At 49.2% G+C, this 17,176-nt stretch overlaps 1 protein-coding gene across 1 annotated transcript; it reads left to right on the top strand.

Annotated features, from left to right (window-relative positions):
• Positions 1-202: 202 nt before the first annotated feature.
• On the top strand, positions 203-16,780 carry TMPRSS9 (transmembrane serine protease 9). Its single transcript, XM_058858310.1, has 18 exons — positions 203-323; positions 2,042-2,169; positions 2,577-2,644; positions 3,072-3,250; positions 4,369-4,410; positions 5,353-5,524; positions 5,739-6,013; positions 6,178-6,314; positions 7,557-7,872; positions 8,697-8,868; positions 10,091-10,362; positions 11,059-11,195; positions 11,692-12,049; positions 12,138-12,254; positions 13,629-13,800; positions 14,113-14,378; positions 14,895-15,031; positions 15,509-16,780. Exons 1-18 carry the CDS (start codon positions 203-205, stop codon positions 15,668-15,670), a joined length of 3,231 nt encoding a protein of 1,076 aa, XP_058714293.1. The 3' UTR covers positions 15,671-16,780.
• The last annotated feature ends 396 nt before the right edge of the window (positions 16,781-17,176 follow it).

Here is a 17,176-nt window from a genome sequence, read left to right on the forward strand (position 1 = left end):
TCCTACAACTTGAATCTCCTGACTGCAGCCTGTGGCACATTCAGGGGACACAGTGTGTATCTACCCTTTCATTTCTTGGGGCAATGCACTCTTTGGAGCTCCTGAGGTAACCTTAGCTGGCAGGACAGATTTCATCCCAGTCTTGTCATTTTCCTCCTCTTCTTTTTAACCACAGAGCCATCTGTAGAGCTGCTCAGAAAGCATGGACCAGATAAAGACAGGGCAAGGCACACAGAGGAGACTGGGGGCCTGCTGCTGGAAGGTAACCGCTGCTGCTGCTGTGGTGGGCAGTGCAACAGCCCTCTGCCTGGGGATCCTGCTGGGTGAGTGTACAGCCAGGGACATTCTTTCAGTTTATCAACTCCAAAAGACAAGTGGTCTGCACTGCTTATAGCAAAAATCCTCAAACTCCTCCTGCTGAGGACAAAATGCGGACATCTTTCTGCACAATTCACAAAACCTACAAGGGCTGTAGTCAGCTCATGTTCTCAATATGTGACTTTGGAGCACTTTACCTTCAGTGTCTCATGATACATATGCTGTATTCCTTTCCTACTTGACCAATCTGATGTCTTTCTATGGCAAGATGACCTGTCTAGTGAATGAGGGAAAGGGTCTGAATCTGTTTCAAATTCAGTAAAGCCTTTGACACCATTTCCCATAAACATTTTCTTGAAGAAACTGTCTGCTTATGGCTTGGATGGGTGTGGTCTTCAATGGGTAGCTGGATGACCAGGCCCAGAGAGTGGTGTTGAATGGAGTCACATCCAGCTGGAGACTAGTGACCAGTGGTGCTCCTCAGGGCCACTTTGGGGCCAGCCTTGTTTAATATCTTTATTGATGGTCTGGATGAAGGGACCTCAGTCAGTTCACAGACAACCCAAGCTGGGTGGGATGTTTATCTGCTGAAGCAAGAGTCTGGCCATCAGGACCAGGGCAGTGACTGTCCTCCTGTGCTGGGCACTGCTGAGGCCCCTCGAATCCTGGGGTCAGTTTTAGGTCCCTTATGACAAGAAAGACATTGAGGGGCTGTAGTGTATCCAGAGAAGGAAATGGAGCTGGGGAAGGGGCTGAAGGACCAGGAGCAACTTGGGGTGCTGGATGGGCTCAGCGTGGAGATAAGGAGGCTGAGGGGGGACCTTCTGGAAAAACTCCCTGACAGAAGGGGGCAACCAGGTGGGAGTCAGGCTTTGCTCCCAGGAAACAGGGACAGTGAAGAGGAAAAGGCCTCAAGGTGGCCCAGGAGAGTTTAAGATTGGATATTGGGAAAGTTTTTTCACTGAAAGGGCTGTCCAGCCCTGGCACAGGTTGCCAGGTTGAGGAGTGATGGAATCCCCATCCCTGCAGTGATTTAAGAAACATGTAGAAGTGCCATTAGGGGACATGGGTTAGTAGTGGCCTTGGCAGTGCTGGTGGAATGATTTGACTCCATCTCAGAGGTCTTTTCCAACCTAAACAATTCCATGATTCTATTATTCTGTCCTGTAATCTCTCTCTGTGGCTTTGAAATTTCTTGTCACTGTACCTTGCTGCCTCTGCCATTTCCTATCATGACCACTTGCAGCCACTAAGCACTGCCAGTTTTACTGTCCCACTCCAGAGCATGAGCACCATTTCCTTCCCTCTTCCACCTCCCTCCTGTTGCTTCTGCTGCCCCATGGCCAGATGCCACCTCAGGCCAGCACCCATCTGTACAGTCAGTTTCTGGGTCAGCCTCAGTACCCAGAAGAACTTTCCCAAGGCTGTTCCTGCACAGATAGAGCCAATCTTAGGTTGTTGGCTGTACCCATCTGTTCATGAATTTCTGTCTCAGGCTTGACAAAAATCCACTGTTTTCAAGTTCAAACAAGTTCAGTGCAAAGTGCTATTACTACACATGTGCAGGGTTATCCCAGTCCAGTTATGGGGCACTCCCAAGGCAGCTGGGATGGTCAGGGACAGTCAAGCTCCTAAAAACAGGGGGTTTGAAGGACATGATGATATCCATGTTGCAAAGATGTGAGGAAGGCTGCTTCTGACAGACACCTTCCTTTTCTGGCAGCCTGCCATTCCACAGGAGAGGCCAGCTTTGAGCACACAGTGGAGCTGAAAGGAATCACATTCAACAGCAGCTTACAGATGGAGAACTCAGACTACTATAGGGTGCTGACACCTGCTCTTGAAAGACTGGTGAGTTGATCTGAGCCTTCTGGAAAAATGTTTGTGAAACACTGTAGTGGCAGCACCAGCAGAATCTGTATGCCAAGGGCAGGAGGAAAACTAGGACTTCTTAAACATCAACAAAGTACACTGTGGGGCTGAACCACACTTCAAGAGGCCCTGTCAGGGCCCTGAGAGACATTCGTGGAGTGGGAAATTGTTCAGGCCTACTTGCAAACAAAATAAAGCATAAAAAAAGGATGTACTACCTCATGCCAGGGTAGGAGAAAGGTTACATATGAGCTGGACACGGGTGTTTCTGCTTATAGAGAAAAGAGACCATGCATCAACAGCTCCATATTTCAGCAAAATCCCAGGCATCATCTATTCCCACCTTCTTGGGGTCCAGTGTGTGACCATCACTCTTTGCTTTGCAGTTTCTGTCCAGTCTCCAGGACTCCCAGCTGAACTGGAGTTGCACTGGTTGCACTATCCTGGGCTACAGGTGAGTGTAGGCAGCTAACTGCATATCCTGCAGCTCATGTTTCAGGACATTCTGACAAGCCTCACCAGGAAGGTGAACTCACACCTGTGCTCTTGTTCAAAGATAGTACAAAGAGAAACTGTTTTTTGGTCAAGGCTGAATTTTCATCTGGGATTGCAACAGTGTTCTGGATTCTTTCACCTGGAAATTCAGACAGAAAGGCAGAGGAAAACAATTTTGTTCAACTACAGCTTTGGGCCAAAGGGAAAAAAAAATTCAAATGACCACTTCAACACAGAGAATCTCCAGAGAAACATTCAATCGTTAAGAATCAAAATATTAAGAATGAGATTTGCTTCCTTTGAGTTCCCTGTAGACAGCTAGCACAGGAACCTGTCCCTTGTACTGATCATAAAGCCAAGGTGCCCCTTAATTCTCTGTCTCCCAGTAGGAATGGAAATTCCGGTGTGATCGTCCATTTCCGCCTGCTCTTCACTCCCCAGGATTCCCAACCCCTGAGCTCCATCTTGGAAGAGGAAGCTCTGAGGGATGGGCTGGCAGCTGCCCTGCACAAGCAGGCTTTCTCCCTGGCTGCCTATGGGACCATCTCCTCAGCTTCTCTCACAGGTATGGCCCTCCCGCCTCTGCCGAGCAGGCAGAGCAGGGTGCCGTGTGCTGGGGCTGCTGGTAAACAAGGTCACACAGTTAAGCCACTATTAGACAAACTGCTGAGCTTTAGCTCTGCACATCCACTCAAGGCTTCATGCCCAGCAGCAGTGTTGGAAATGGGGGTGTTGCCAGGCACCCAGTAAACCAGTAAAATTATCTGCCTGGCTCCCAGCTGCTCCAGCTTCACCAGACAGCAGAGGAAACCAACCTAAATCTTGGCTGCTGCTTAACAGACATTTGTGGGGGCCCCAAATACCCCTCCAATACTAATACTGTCCTGCTGCTCTGCCCTGCAAGAGTAGTTTGAGGGGCCTACAGCAATGACAGAACCTAAAGCATAAACTGCAACTGCTTTGGCTTTTCTTGCAGCACCTGGAATCAGTCTGAGAGACAGGGAATGAAGCTCCAGGAGGTTAATGGCTGAGGTTGTCTGTACCCACCTGTGCACAGCAGCCCTTAGGCAGACCTCAGAACTGTAGCAATTACTACAGCTCAGGTTGCTATTTCTCATACTTTAATTACTCTCTGAAACCACCTGACAAGAAATTCTCCTTTCCTTTGTGGAGTTGCATGTGACATAGGATTCCAGGTCCAGCCAATTTTAAAAAAAAACATGAGCCTGGGAAACAAGAAGGTGTGGGCTCCTCTGCAGCTCCCTCTGCACCCTCTGCCACAATGGGCAGGATCCCTGGATCTTTGGGAGCCTTGTGCTGCCCAATTGGAAGGTGCTGAGAGTCCTCTTGGCTTTAGACAGACAGTCTTGCACAGCTTCAGCTCCAGTCTGCTCCTGAGAGGCAGCTCACTGCCACAGCTTTTGGGAATTTCTCTGTGCACATGGAGTCACCCCAAAGCCTGCTGGGCAATAGGGAGCTGCTCCTCCCCTGCCCTGTGGCAGAGCAAGGGTCCCCAGCAGGGGCCTGGGCTGTGCCTCACCCCCGATACGGGTGGGCAAAGAGATGGCCAGGCAGGAAGATGCAGCAAAGCCTGTGGCAGCCCCAGCCCAGGAACACAGCTCCAGGACCTGAGGCTGGGCTGCCCTGCCCCTGCTGATCCTGATTCCTTTCTCTTTGTCCCAGGTGCCAACAAGGTTTCTTCCCACAGACCTGGACTGAAATCAGGTAAGATCCAGGCAGCAGGAAGGACCCCCTGCACTGTGCAGCCTCCTCCTCATCTTCACCAGCAGCCTGAATACAGATACAAAAGGTGCTTGGGCCCCATTTTGTTCATAGCCTGGTGACCCAGGGGCCTGCAAGCTCAAAACAAGCTGCAGCTCTGCTTGCAGCACTATCCTGCCCAGACCTGGGGGCAGCTGAGGAGCAGAGGTACAAGGATACAGTGGTTGTTGCCCCTGGGGAAGCCAGGGGAGAGTTGCTGTGTGGACTGCAGAAGACATGTGTGACTCAAGCCTTACTGTCCCCAGGGAGCTGCCCTTGAGACACAGGCAGTCACTTGCTCCGACATCCAGTATGTGAAAAGAAAGCCCTGAACGTGACAGCCAAACAGGCTGTGCTGATGCCTCTGATGGAAAGGGTTGTGCTGAATCTCCCACAGCAGGTCTCCTAGACAGAGACCAGCCACAACCCATTGTTGGCAGACCTTGACAGGTGGGACACCATTGGCTCTCAAGCACTGAAGAGAGCCAAGGATATGACATGATTTTTCAAGCCAATAATAAATGGCTGCATCAGGATGAGGGAAATTTTGCCCTGGTCCCATCAGCTGTGATGGGTTGTGGCAAGGTCCACCTTCCTGGTGGGCTGGCACAATGGACAAGAGCCACATGCCCCTGAGCTGCTGGAAGGAGGCAGTATGCTGCTCTATGATTTCTTGCTCCAGAAGAGTTTTGGGGAGGATGTTGTGATGGCTCAGTGCTTTGCAGTGTTCTTCCCAAGCCTGCAGGTTAAAGGCTGCCTTGTGACATCCCAAGTACTATCCTGCTGCTTGAGCATATGCCAGCAGCACACACAAAACCGAAGCAGCTTTTCCCACTTGCCCCCAAGAGCGTGTTGCTGGGGTGCAATGTCAGGATCCTGATGCACTGGCTTTCTCCTCCCTTTCAGACTGTGGGAGTCGCCCTGCCATGCAGACTGCCAGCAGGATAGTCGGAGGCTCAGAGGCGTCCAGAGGGGAGTTCCCGTGGCAAGTCAGCCTACGAGAGAACAATGAGCACTTCTGCGGGGCTGCAATCCTCACAGAGAAGTGGCTGGTGTCTGCTGCTCACTGCTTTACTGAGTAAGTTTTAGTCACGCCACCTTCCACCCTTCATCGCTGTTCCAAAAGCTGCCATATCTGCTCAAGCTCCCACTGCACCACTCTGCCCCACCATGGGGAGAATGAGGAGTTTCCATCACTCCTGGAGTGGATGGCAGGATGGGCAGGAGGCAGCTTGGGTTTGCAGGACAATGTCGTGGCTGCAGGCTCACATGGCCCCCACTGTCTCCTCTAGGTTTCAGGACCCAGCCATGTGGGCAGCTTACACTGGGACTACATCCCTCAGAGGCTCTGACAGCAGTGCAGTGAAAATGGACATTTCACAGATCATCCCACACCCCTCTTACAATGCTGACACAGCTGACTATGATGTGGCTGTGCTGGAGCTGAAGAGACCTGTGACTTTCACTAAGTACATCCAGCCCGTGTGCCTGCCAGATGCTGGCCATCACTTCCCCACCAGCAAGAAGTGCCTTATTTCTGGCTGGGGCTACCTCAAGGAGGATTTCTGTAAGTAAAGCGTATTAGGCAGCAGAGAAGACATGGTGGGCTGTAAGCCAAGCAGAAAGCATCAGGGGAGGGAACTCTGAACTTGCTCTGGCCAGCTGGGGTGAGCTGCTGATCCTGTACAGGGCTCCCTGAACTGAACTCTCAATTGCGTCTTTCTTGTTTAGTAGTGAAACCTGACTTCCTGCAGAAAGCAACAGTGGAGCTTCTAGACCAGAACCTATGTTCCAGTCTCTACAGCCATGTCCTCACAGACAGGATGATGTGTGCTGGCTACCTGGAGGGGAAAGTTGACTCCTGCCAGGTAAGTTTTGCCCAGAGAAGACAGCACACCTGCCCACATAAGGCTTTTCCTTCCCAGTATGCACCAAGTGACACTTCAAGAAGCAGAACTGACACCATGGTCATTGTTTCTCATTGAGGTTTGAGGCCCTGCATTGTACCCAAGCACAGATCAGTGACTGCAGAAGACACAAATGAGGATATGTTCCCTACTGTTTAGAGCAGGACACTGTTTTTTAAGGGGCTCTTTCAGCTAATTAACTATTAATTAGATCAAAGCTAATTAACTTTTCTCTTCTTCCTGAGCTGTCATCAGGACTGGCCCTACCAATATTCCACACAGGTCTTCAGATCAAAATCCAGCTGGGCAAATGGCAGCAGTGGAAACTAAAACATACACAACCATTTTTGGTGAACAACAGAGTGGTTTTTTTAGTTAGCCTTTATCCATCCTGGAACTGCAGCTGGTCAGCTGCAGACAGGCCTGCCTTTCATAGTATGGAGAGAGGAGAGCTACAATGTGGGAGGAGGACTGTAATTTCCAGGTTGGTCTCTGTGGTTTGGCAAGACTGTTAAAACCAACAGAAACCAGCTAAACAAATCTGCACTTTTCTGGTAGTAGCTCTTCATATTTCTGCATCAAATATAGTACAAACACCAGAGAAGGGGCCAAGAATTGAAGATTCAAGGTTGGGGGATGAATGTAACCCATCTGGTTATTCATTACTGATCTAGAGCAATCTCATCCCCAGAAGGTATTATCAGCTTCACAGACACCACATGTCCATCAGTGATAGTCACAGGGCCCCACAATAACCAAGAATTGACCAGGGAACCATAGACCAAATCAAGAAAACCTCATGCAAACATTAACCATTAACGTGGTCTCCCTGGGTTGTGTATCAGGCAATGAATACCCATCATCTGGCTGTGTACAGGCTGCTAGGATCAACCTTTATGAGGTTTAACAAATCAAAGCAGTAGAAATGCTTAGAAATGCTAAATCCTAGATTTTACGGATGCCTTTGTTCTTCTGGCATATAAAGGGCACAAGGCTTCTGTGTAATAGCAGGACAGTGGGCCCACATGGAGGAACACCCAAGGGCCAGCACAGAGATGCTCTACTCATCACTAGTTGGAGCAAATATGAAGTGAGTTAGGATACACAGGGACAGAGATCCCAGCTGGTAGAGGGACGCTAGGGCTAGCCAGGGCAAGCTCAGTGCATCCCCAGGGAGAGCTCACCATCTGGCTTCTCTTGCAGGGCGACTCTGGTGGGCCCCTGGTTTGCCAAGAACCATCTGGCAGATTTTTCCTGGCGGGAATTGTGAGTTGGGGTATTGGATGTGCTGAGGCCAGGCGCCCTGGGGTTTACACACGTGTTACCAAACTCAGAGACTGGATCTTGGATGCTATTTCTGCCTTCCCTACCTCCATAGCCCATACTGTTCCTCCAGTACACTTCAGGACTAACAGTAACATGGTCAGTGCTGAAGAGGTCAACAACACCACTGGAGCAACACCTACCACCTCACCAGCCCCAGCTGCCAGCAGGCCAGTGACTGCAGCAAGATCACAAGGTACGAGCACCCACAGCAGGTGCACCCTGGTGGACAGAATGGCAGGTACAGGTCCAAATGTCAGGTTTGTTCCTCTGCTGACCTAAGCTGACCTTTTGTAGGGTGAGCCACACAACTTAGCCTAAGTGCTAAGGCACAAGTGACACTATATGGCTGCCCTGGCTCAGTCCAGAGCAGCCTGGCAGAGTCACTCAGTCATGCAGTTCCATGTGTGCCGTTGCTTTTGTGACTGTGTAATCTTTTGTGGCTGTGTAACTGGTCTGCTCTGGAAGGCCTAGAACAGACCACTAAGGCACAGCAGCATCTGACAGTATTTAACCTGTTGATCACTTACTTTTTGCTTGCCACCTAACTGCTCCCAGCAGTTCAAAACTGATGGCTGCCCCTTCACAGTAGCCATGCATCTCTCCCTGAAGGAAAGGAATGCAGGTGTCTGCAGGATGACCTGTCCACTCCAAGGAGCTCTCTCAACAGTTTTGCAAGAAGATGCAGATGAAGGGTATTTTTCTAAATCTGGAATAAACATTTTAGCTGGAATGGCAAAGCTAAGAGGCACAGAGCTACTGATTACTCTGCCTTCAAGAAAGGCCCAGTATTCGTTATTTGCCAAGAACAAGATGCAGAACAGCAGTTTTTTGTGAAAGTCCAGCTGTACATGGCTACTATCAGGCACTGCCACTATCAGCTGGCAGGGCTTGGGTAGATGTCTCACACCTCAGCCCTTGCCTGCCCTTGCTAAGGCTTACTGGTTAGAGAGAGCAAAGTCTCTCCTTGCTCGTCTATTGCTAGGAATACTCACAAGTCCTGCTTTGACTTTTGTTCAGAGTGTGGAGGACAACCTGGGTTCTCTACACCCAGCAAGATTGTGGGAGGAACAGATGCTTCCAAAGGAGAGATCCCTTGGCAAGTCAGCCTGAAAGAAGACTCAAGACATTTCTGCGGAGCCACCATCATTGGGGACCGCTGGCTGCTGTCAGCAGCTCACTGCTTCAATGAGTAAGAGCCCATCCCTTCCCCAGCTCCAGCTCACCTGCCCAGCAGCACAGAGCTGGGTAGCTAAATCCACAGTGTGGCACTGGAGTCAAGCAATGGAAATCAAGAGTACATGTTGGACGTTAATTTTTGCTATAACTAGAAATTCATAGAAAAAAGGAGTTTGTGGGGAGATTGGAATGAGGTAAAGAAAGGTTAAAGCAGCCCGAGCAGGGAGCAAGGACAGCACATCTAAAAGGAGTGGAAGAAGGTGTCACAAGAGAGTTTCTTTATAAACTTAACCTTAAACTCTGAATAATTTTAAGACAACCTCATGCATTAAACATCTGGGCAATAAAGGAGCAAGTGAAACGCAAGGTAGGCAAGTATGAAATGAGGCACACAGCAAAACCAGCAGTGTCTGTCTGTGAATGAGGATGAGTCTCCATCACCTGTTGCAATTCAAAACAAGAGGTCAGAAACATGTGGATATTGTCCTGAGAGCAGTGGTCTTGTGGCAGGGGCAGTTAATGAGCACAGTAAGAAACAAGGGAGAAAAGAGGGATGTTGCTGGTAATGCACAGCACACCGACTGCTGCAACATCACAGGGAGGGCAAGAGTAACACTGTGTGAATGTGCAAACAAGGCTCAGGGATGAGCTGGGTGTGGAGCAGCATCACAATAAGCACAACAAAATAGACCAGACTAGTCCTGGGGGGAAAAACTAATGGAGAGGCAGTGTTTGATGGGACTGTACAATAACGAAAGGTACAAAGTGTTTAGGGAATGCCTTTTGCCTGTCTTTTTAAGATACCAAATAATCACCAATGGAAAACAATCAAAAGGAAGCAGTTTTTAAAAATAAATTTCATTAAACTGAATACTAAAAATTCACCTGGGGTTAAAAAAAAAAAAAAAAAAAATAATAAAGCACAACTTTAGAAAAATCCAAATAAAACAAAAAAAATCCAGCAAGACCTACTGAATACAGAGACACCACCTGTGTGCCAGAACACTCCTGAAATGACAAATTTCTGGAGGTGAAGAGAGAATTATTATTACATGTTTATTTGCTCTTCAGGTAATATCCAACAGATGCCACTGTTGGAAACATTCTTTGGGCCTGAATTAGCAGGTCTGCTTTGCTGCATGCTGATCATGTAAAGCTGTATGCAATTTCGATGTCAGAATTCATGCCAGGCATTAAGTGTGTGAGTATGCATTCTTAGGTTTATGTATTTGCAGGACAATGCCAGAAGAGATCGAAGCCTATGTGGGAACAACATCACTAAATGGAACAGATGAGAATGCAGTGAAAGTCAATGTAAAAAGAGTGGTCCCACATCCCCTCTTCAACCCCATGATTCTGGACTTCGATGTGGCTGTACTTGAACTGGCAAGACCTCTTGTCTTCAACAAATACATACAGCCCGTGTGCCTCCCACTTGCTGTGCAGAAGTTTCCTGTTGGCAAGAAATGTCTCATTTCTGGATGGGGTGACCTGCAGGAAGGGAACGGTAAGCAGTAATGCATTACCTGCTGATTTGCCTTGGAGCAGTGATACCCTGAGCAGCAAAGCCCATGCCACTGTGACCCACAGTCCTGGGAATGTATAGGACTGGGGTCAGTAACAGGGACAGTCAGGAACTGACAGAAACACAAGAATAAGCAAGAATAAAGGCACACAGAGCACTGCCTTAAGCAGCAGTTACCTAGGAGTAACCAGCAAAGAAGAAAATTGAGAAAGCACCTTGGTGGGAACCAGGAGAAACCTGCTGGACTGCCCTTAGTAGCTCTACCATGCTAAGCAAGTGTCAGGTGCTTGCCTCAGAGCCTGCTGCAGCTCTGGCAGGATGGTATGTCAGCCACAGCAGCCACTCTCAGAGATGTTCCAAGCAATGAACATAAGCAAAGATCCCACTATAGGGAGAAGGCCTGAGTGACACGTGTGCTACTGAAGAAGTCCAGCTTACAAGAAGCCCACATTCTCAGGAGCATGGGACACAAACTATGTGCAGAATCCTTAGCACAGACACAAAACTGCACCCTGGGGTGAGCAACAAGCTTCAGGGCTGCAGAGAAAACAGGTTATATAGGACTCAAATTCCCATGTGGGATTAGAGCCTGTTTTCCTAAAATATGTGTTGAGTGAGTCTAAAAGCCACTAGTTTCCTCCTTCTGCTGCACTCACTAATTCCATACTTTTCACGCAGACACCAAGCCCGAGATCCTGCAGAAAGCCTCTGTGGGCATCATAGAACAGAACACCTGCAACTTCCTCTACAACTTCTCCCTTACTGACCGAATGATCTGTGCTGGCTTCATGGAGGGGATGGTAGACTCATGTCAGGTAAAAGTGTGGGATTTCTCTACTCTGTAGGTTGTTCTAGAAAGCTGGGCTAACTCTGCCTTCAGCAGATCCCTGTGAAATATTTAGTGAGCTGCTGTAATCCAGCTGTGTAATTCACATATACTTGAGCACAAAAACCCCAACCCACTACTTTGGAAATTTAGAAAAGTAAATAAAGCTCCACCAAGTCGAGAATTACTTAAACCAACATTCTACCACTCTGTCTGGCCAGACAAATCCTGGATGAAGCAGGTCTCCTCCTGTGGCAGTGAGTCAGTGGCAGTTGGTGGCAGCTGTGGAAAGGTGCTGACAGAAGCCAGGTTGAGCCACTGACCCTAGCTTCAGCTTCTGCAAGCTGATGCTCTGCAGACACACTGTATGACAGCAGACAGACCCACAAGGCTAAAGAAAGAAGAGCTGGGGGTAGTTAAGTCCTGGTGTGTCTGAGGGGCAGACCTGATTGGACTGAGCAGCCATTGCCTTGCTTCTTCCACAGGGAGATTCAGGTGGGCCCTTGGCCTGTGAGGTGACTCCAGGAGTGTTTTACCTTGCTGGCATCGTGAGCTGGGGATTTGGTTGTGCCCAGGCTATGAGACCTGGTGTGTATTCCAGAATTACCAAATTCACAGACTGGATCCTGGACACCATCTCCCAGTTGCCCAGTGATGGCACAAGCACACCTTCCAGTTCAGCCATCCCTAGAACTTCTGCCATGGCCATTTTTATCCAGCCCAGCACAATGGCTGAAAGTCCAACCAGCAGAACCACCCTGGAGACAAAGATGAACAGAACCATGAATGAAACTTCCACAGCTCTGAGAACGACCGAGACTGTGAAGCCTACCCAAACCCCAGGTAAAACTGATAACTGATGCATTGACATATTGACAGGAGGCCTCCAGCACAGAGGGTACTGAGCAGGCCATGGGTTATTGCCTTCCAGTGGTGCCTTGTACCAGCCTCACTTTCAAGTGTTCCAGCAAGGTGTGTATTGGAAAAGAAAATCCTGAATGTGATGGTGTTGTGGACTGCAGCAATGGTTTCGATGAGCGCAACTGTGGTGAGTTCTCCTCTGTAGCCTGTGGCTGCTGCCAGCTGTGCTCTACATGACCTGGACTCCACAGTGGTACCCACCTGTCTTGGTTTTAGAAGAGAGGTGTCTGCTAGAGAGGGCAGGAGCCTCCCTTGGAATGAAAATGTAGATCCCCTCCCTCTGAATTATTATCATTTTGAAATCAAGGAGCTCTCAGGCAGAGATCTGGGGATAGCAATAACAGTTCTTTATTAGTATGTATAACGAGGCACACAAACAACAATAACTACAGCATTAGCAACAAAACAGAACCAGGGACCCGTGACAGCCTTCTCGGCTGAGATGGGAAGGGATGGAGGAGAGGCTTTGCTTCACAAACTCCCTCGGGCGGGCAGTCCTCGTGCTCCTGCAGGGCTCTGAGGAACACTCAGCTGGATCAGCAGGGATGAGCTGAGATCCTGGGCCGGTGGCTGAGATGGATCAGCAGCTCCGTGGTGGTGGCTGGCACTGCCACACATCCTGGCAGGACAGGGGGTACGAGGCCACCAAGGAAGAAAGGAAGAAGGAGAAGAAGCAGAAGCTCCATCTGGGTGACAGTGAATTCCCTTCTCTCTGCAGCAACAGCTCTGCACCCCAAAGTGTCCCTCTCTGAAGCTGAAGAAGCCGCCAAACTGCCCCTGCCCTCCCCTTTTCCTGCCCCCCTTGGCCCTGGGCCCAGCTGAACTCTTTGTGTTGCTCAAGTACCCACCAAGTACCTGCAGTCAGGTTTTCCCCGAAACTAATGGGTAAAAATTCCACAGGTGAGCCAGAACTAAAAGAAGGGCACCTAACCCCCAACACCACCATATTCACACTAGCTGTCTTGGGCCCAGACACTGGGGGTCTAGGCCAGCCAACTGTGGCACAGATCGTACTTGCTCTGCCAGAGCCTAAAACATAATAAAGCTAGATGAGCCAGATCCAAATTTACTGCCAGAAAGTGGGGCCTCTTCTACTCTGCTACAGACATTAGAACCCATTTCCCAACATACAGGCCTTTTGGCCAGTCAGTCTGGGAGCTCAAGGTGGCAAGACAGCTCGGCACAACATGGCAGCCCAGGAAGTGTCTTGTCATCCCTGGGACTGCACTTTGGGCTCCACATTCCTTGCCATGTGATAGCTCAGACAGCCCATCACTTGTGCTCCTCGCATACCACATCCTTAGAAGGTGTGATCTGTATTAACAAGTCTGCAAAATATACCCTTCTGTCAAGCCTTGCCTCAGCTGGGTGAACTGAATTCACCAAATCCTACTGCCCTGTGTACATGAAGGTTTTCCCACAGCACAGGTTATGGAAAGCAGGTAGTCATTCCTTTCATTTATGGTTACTTAAGCCCACAGTGCTTTTTCCTCTGTTCCAGACTGTGGCCTAACAACTGCTCTGGCGTTCAGCAAGATTGTGGGTGGTAGCAGTGCAGCCCAAGGAGAATGGCCCTGGCAAGTCAGTCTGTGGCTTCGGCGGAAGGAGCACAAGTGTGGGGCTGTTCTCATTGCTGACCGGTGGCTGCTCTCTGCAGCTCACTGCTTTGACATGTAAGTCTAAGATGAGCTAGTTGAGGCAGCTGACTCTTGCCTCAGTCCCATCAGCCAACTTAGCCTTCCCCTCCCTCGCTGTCCAGCACCCTGGCTGGGATGATATGCCCCACAGGAAGCACACACTCCCTGTCAGAGAAATGCCCCTAAAGGTAAGTGTGAAGAGGAATGGGTGGAACACAGCCTGAGTACACCCACTGTTCTGGAGACAGGGGTCCTGACCTCCCAAGGTGTGGCCAGGCTCACAAGTGGTGGGATGGCCCTTCTTGTGAGCCTATGCCCCTAACAGCCAGGTTTGCTGTCTTTCTGCAGTTACAGTGACCCCAAAATGTGGGTGGCCTTTCTAGGAACACCCTTCCTGAGTGGCATCAATGGCAAAATGGAGAAAATATTCCGTATCTACAAACACCCTTTTTACAACGTCTACAGCCTGGACTATGATGTGGCACTACTGGAACTGAGCACACCTGTCAAGTTCAGCAGCTCCATCAGACCAATATGTCTCCCAGACAATTCTCACATCTTCCATGAAGGAGCCAGATGCTTCATCACAGGCTGGGGCTCCACAAAGGAAGGAGGTACTGGCTGAGAGGGCCCTACCACATCCATGTTCACTGCTACTTACACTTCAACACATCTACAGCTCTCATACCACCACCTCAAGCACTCCCATCCCAGCCATACACTGCAGAGAATACCAAGCTGGGCAAGGCCTGGTGTCACCATCATCTCGTCCCCAGCTACCACGCACACTACTCCCCCTCTTTATTACATCTCTGCCCTCTTGGAGCCTTCCCAAGCTTTCTACATGCCAGCCACTGTGCTCTCCACCCCTATAGCAGCTGCTCCAGCTGTGCTCCTGCAGTACAAGAACCACCCCAATACCATTTGTATCTTGTCAGCCAAGCTGCCTGACAAACTACACACCCAAGTGACCTTCCTGTGTTTGCTCTGCTGAACCAGGCGTGACTCACTTTCCCAGAGCAGGTCTCTCCCTCTGGCAAGCAAGTAAAGCTGCAGAGACCCCATTTCTTCACATGTTGCTGTTTCTCATGCGCTCTTTACCCAGCTAACAGCAATACTTATCTCCTCAGGTCTCATGTCAAAGCATCTGCAAAAAGCGGCAGTCAACATGATTGGAGACCAGGCTTGCAAAAAGTTTTACCCTGTCCAGATCAGCAGCAGGATGCTGTGTGCTGGTTTCCCACAGGGCGCCGTCGACAGCTGTTCAGTGAGTGCAAGAGCAGCAAAACGCTGTGGCTAGAACAGAGCAAGCTCCTGCCAAGTCTCTAGACTATATTCTCTCAGGAGGGCCCTGCCCTGCTTCCCCTAGCTCAGCTGTCTGTCCATCCATCAACTGGCTGCTGCTTTTATCCATGTCCATCCTGCATACACCTCATGCTGCTTGCCCCACCAACCTGTGACAGGTCAGGGAAATAAACAGAGAGGTAGTGCTAAGCAAGAGACCACATGGAGCCTGTTCCATGTTGCTACTGTACCTTCAAACACACTCTTCTTTGTTCTAGAACCCCAGCCCCAGATTGTTCATGCAGGTACATCACTGAGCAGTCATCCAGCTTGGAATGGGGCTCCTGGGGAAGTGGGGAACAGGACAGAAAATGCCCATGCCCAGAGAGATGGACATTTCACAGCAGGGGGAGCTGCACTTCCTGTGGCTTGATACTGGATCCTTTTCCTCTCTCTGCAGGGTGATGCAGGTGGGCCCCTGGCATGTAAAGAACCTTCAGGGAAGTGGTTTCTAGCAGGAATCACAAGCTGGGGCTATGGCTGTGCCAGGCCATACTTTCCTGGCGTCTACACCAAAGTCACAGCTGTCCAGGGCTGGATTGTACAGAACCTGAAGCTCTGAAACTACATTTCACCACTCAGGGAAGGCGATGAATGAGAGGAATAACTGCCAGAGGATGCACTAACCCCTCAGCTACTGTGCATGTACTGTACTGTCCTGATGTTGCAAAGGGGTGAAGATGGCCTTGCAGGTACTAAGCAAATGCCAGTGGTGTGTGACCTGCTGGTTGTTACACCAAGGCATTTGATAACTGCTTTGCATAGAAAGGTACAAAATTCTATAGATATTTTCTATAAATAAATGAAGCCTGTCCCATCTGGCCAAACATACTGTGCATTAAAACATGACCTTTGTAGTTGGATGGGTGTCAGAAACATCTGCCAAAGATTCATGGAGTTTGGCTGACCTCTGCCTATGAACTGTCATTCAAAGCCAAGCCAACAGACTCATGACCTTTGCCCCAGCCCAAAGTTATGCCCTTGCAGAAGCTTCAGACCACACTAACTTGATGGAGCTGTTGTGCTGTGCAGTGGCTTTTGGGAAAGGTGTGATGCTGTTTTGAATTAGTGCATGGTACTAGAGAGTTCAGTGATGACTTCCTGGCTCACCATTTGATCCCAAGAGAATGCCAGACTGGAGCACTTGGGAGTTCAGACTGCACAGGCCCTCACCCGTACTAGAGTACTAGGAGGGGCTTCTCACACACCCCTTTGCAGCTCCTTTTGCATTAGGTAACAGGTAATTAAACTAGAAAGATTAAGGCATGACCACACAAACCACTGTCTGGGTAAGCTAGTGGAAAAAATTTAAATTGCTAAGATAGTGGTGAAAAGTATTCTTGTCAGGTCCCACCAGCCAGCATAAGACACATAGACAACTGTTCACAAGCAAAGAACTGCAGCAAAGCTCGTGTGCTGAGACTTTGGCAGAGCAGACTTAGACACATCCCCACTGATTCAGCCACCAAAACTGAACTATATATATCATATCTCTTCATACCCCTAACCTCTTCCTCCTTTTTGGTGCATTAAGCTCTGCATCTGGGCATTGCAAGAGGTTTCTTCCATCCCAACCCAGCTGGCAGCAAGATCCACAACTTTTGCAGACAGAGCACCAGCTAGGTGGAAGACCTGGCTTCCAGGCATGGCTCAGTTTCAGATGGGCTGAGATTCATGGCTGGAGCACCTGTAGGATGAAATGGGACTGCTGCACAGCCAGTGCCACAAAATTTACACAGTCATAAAGAAAAGTAAAAAGCCCCCGTAAGCAAACATGTCTGAAAGCACTTTATTTTCAAGTAAGTCATTCTGACAGTCTGGAAACTCCAGTTTCAGTAAGACCAAATACCCAAATATCTTCTTGTAGTTTATGTTATGTGAGAACACTTTAGGTTCTATCACATCACTCTCAATGTCCTAGCAGGTATGAACATGTCATTCTTCCCGTCTGTCCCTGTGTCCAGCAAACTATGAAATTTTTCATAAAATAGAGAAGAGCTTCAAAAGAAAGGATTTTAAAAAACTCACTAGATGGGCACTGTTAATCTCCAACACTCTCCTCTTCCAG

Source organism: Poecile atricapillus, chromosome 28 (assembly GCF_030490865.1).
Source record: "Poecile atricapillus isolate bPoeAtr1 chromosome 28, bPoeAtr1.hap1, whole genome shotgun sequence".
In the NCBI taxonomy this organism is placed as follows: Eukaryota; Metazoa; Chordata; class Aves; order Passeriformes; family Paridae; genus Poecile; species Poecile atricapillus.

Coding starts and splice junctions, on each gene's coding strand:
- TMPRSS9 (XM_058858310.1), top strand. CDS start 203: ATGGACCAGATAAAGACAGGGCAAGGCACACAGAGGAGACTGGGGGCC. Junction 7,873..8,696: donor GACTGCAGCAAGATCACAAG/GTACGAGCACCC, acceptor ACTTTTGTTCAG/AGTGTGGAGGACAACCTGGG. Junction 14,379..14,894: donor GGGCTCCACAAAGGAAGGAG/GTACTGGCTGAG, acceptor TTATCTCCTCAG/GTCTCATGTCAAAGCATCTG.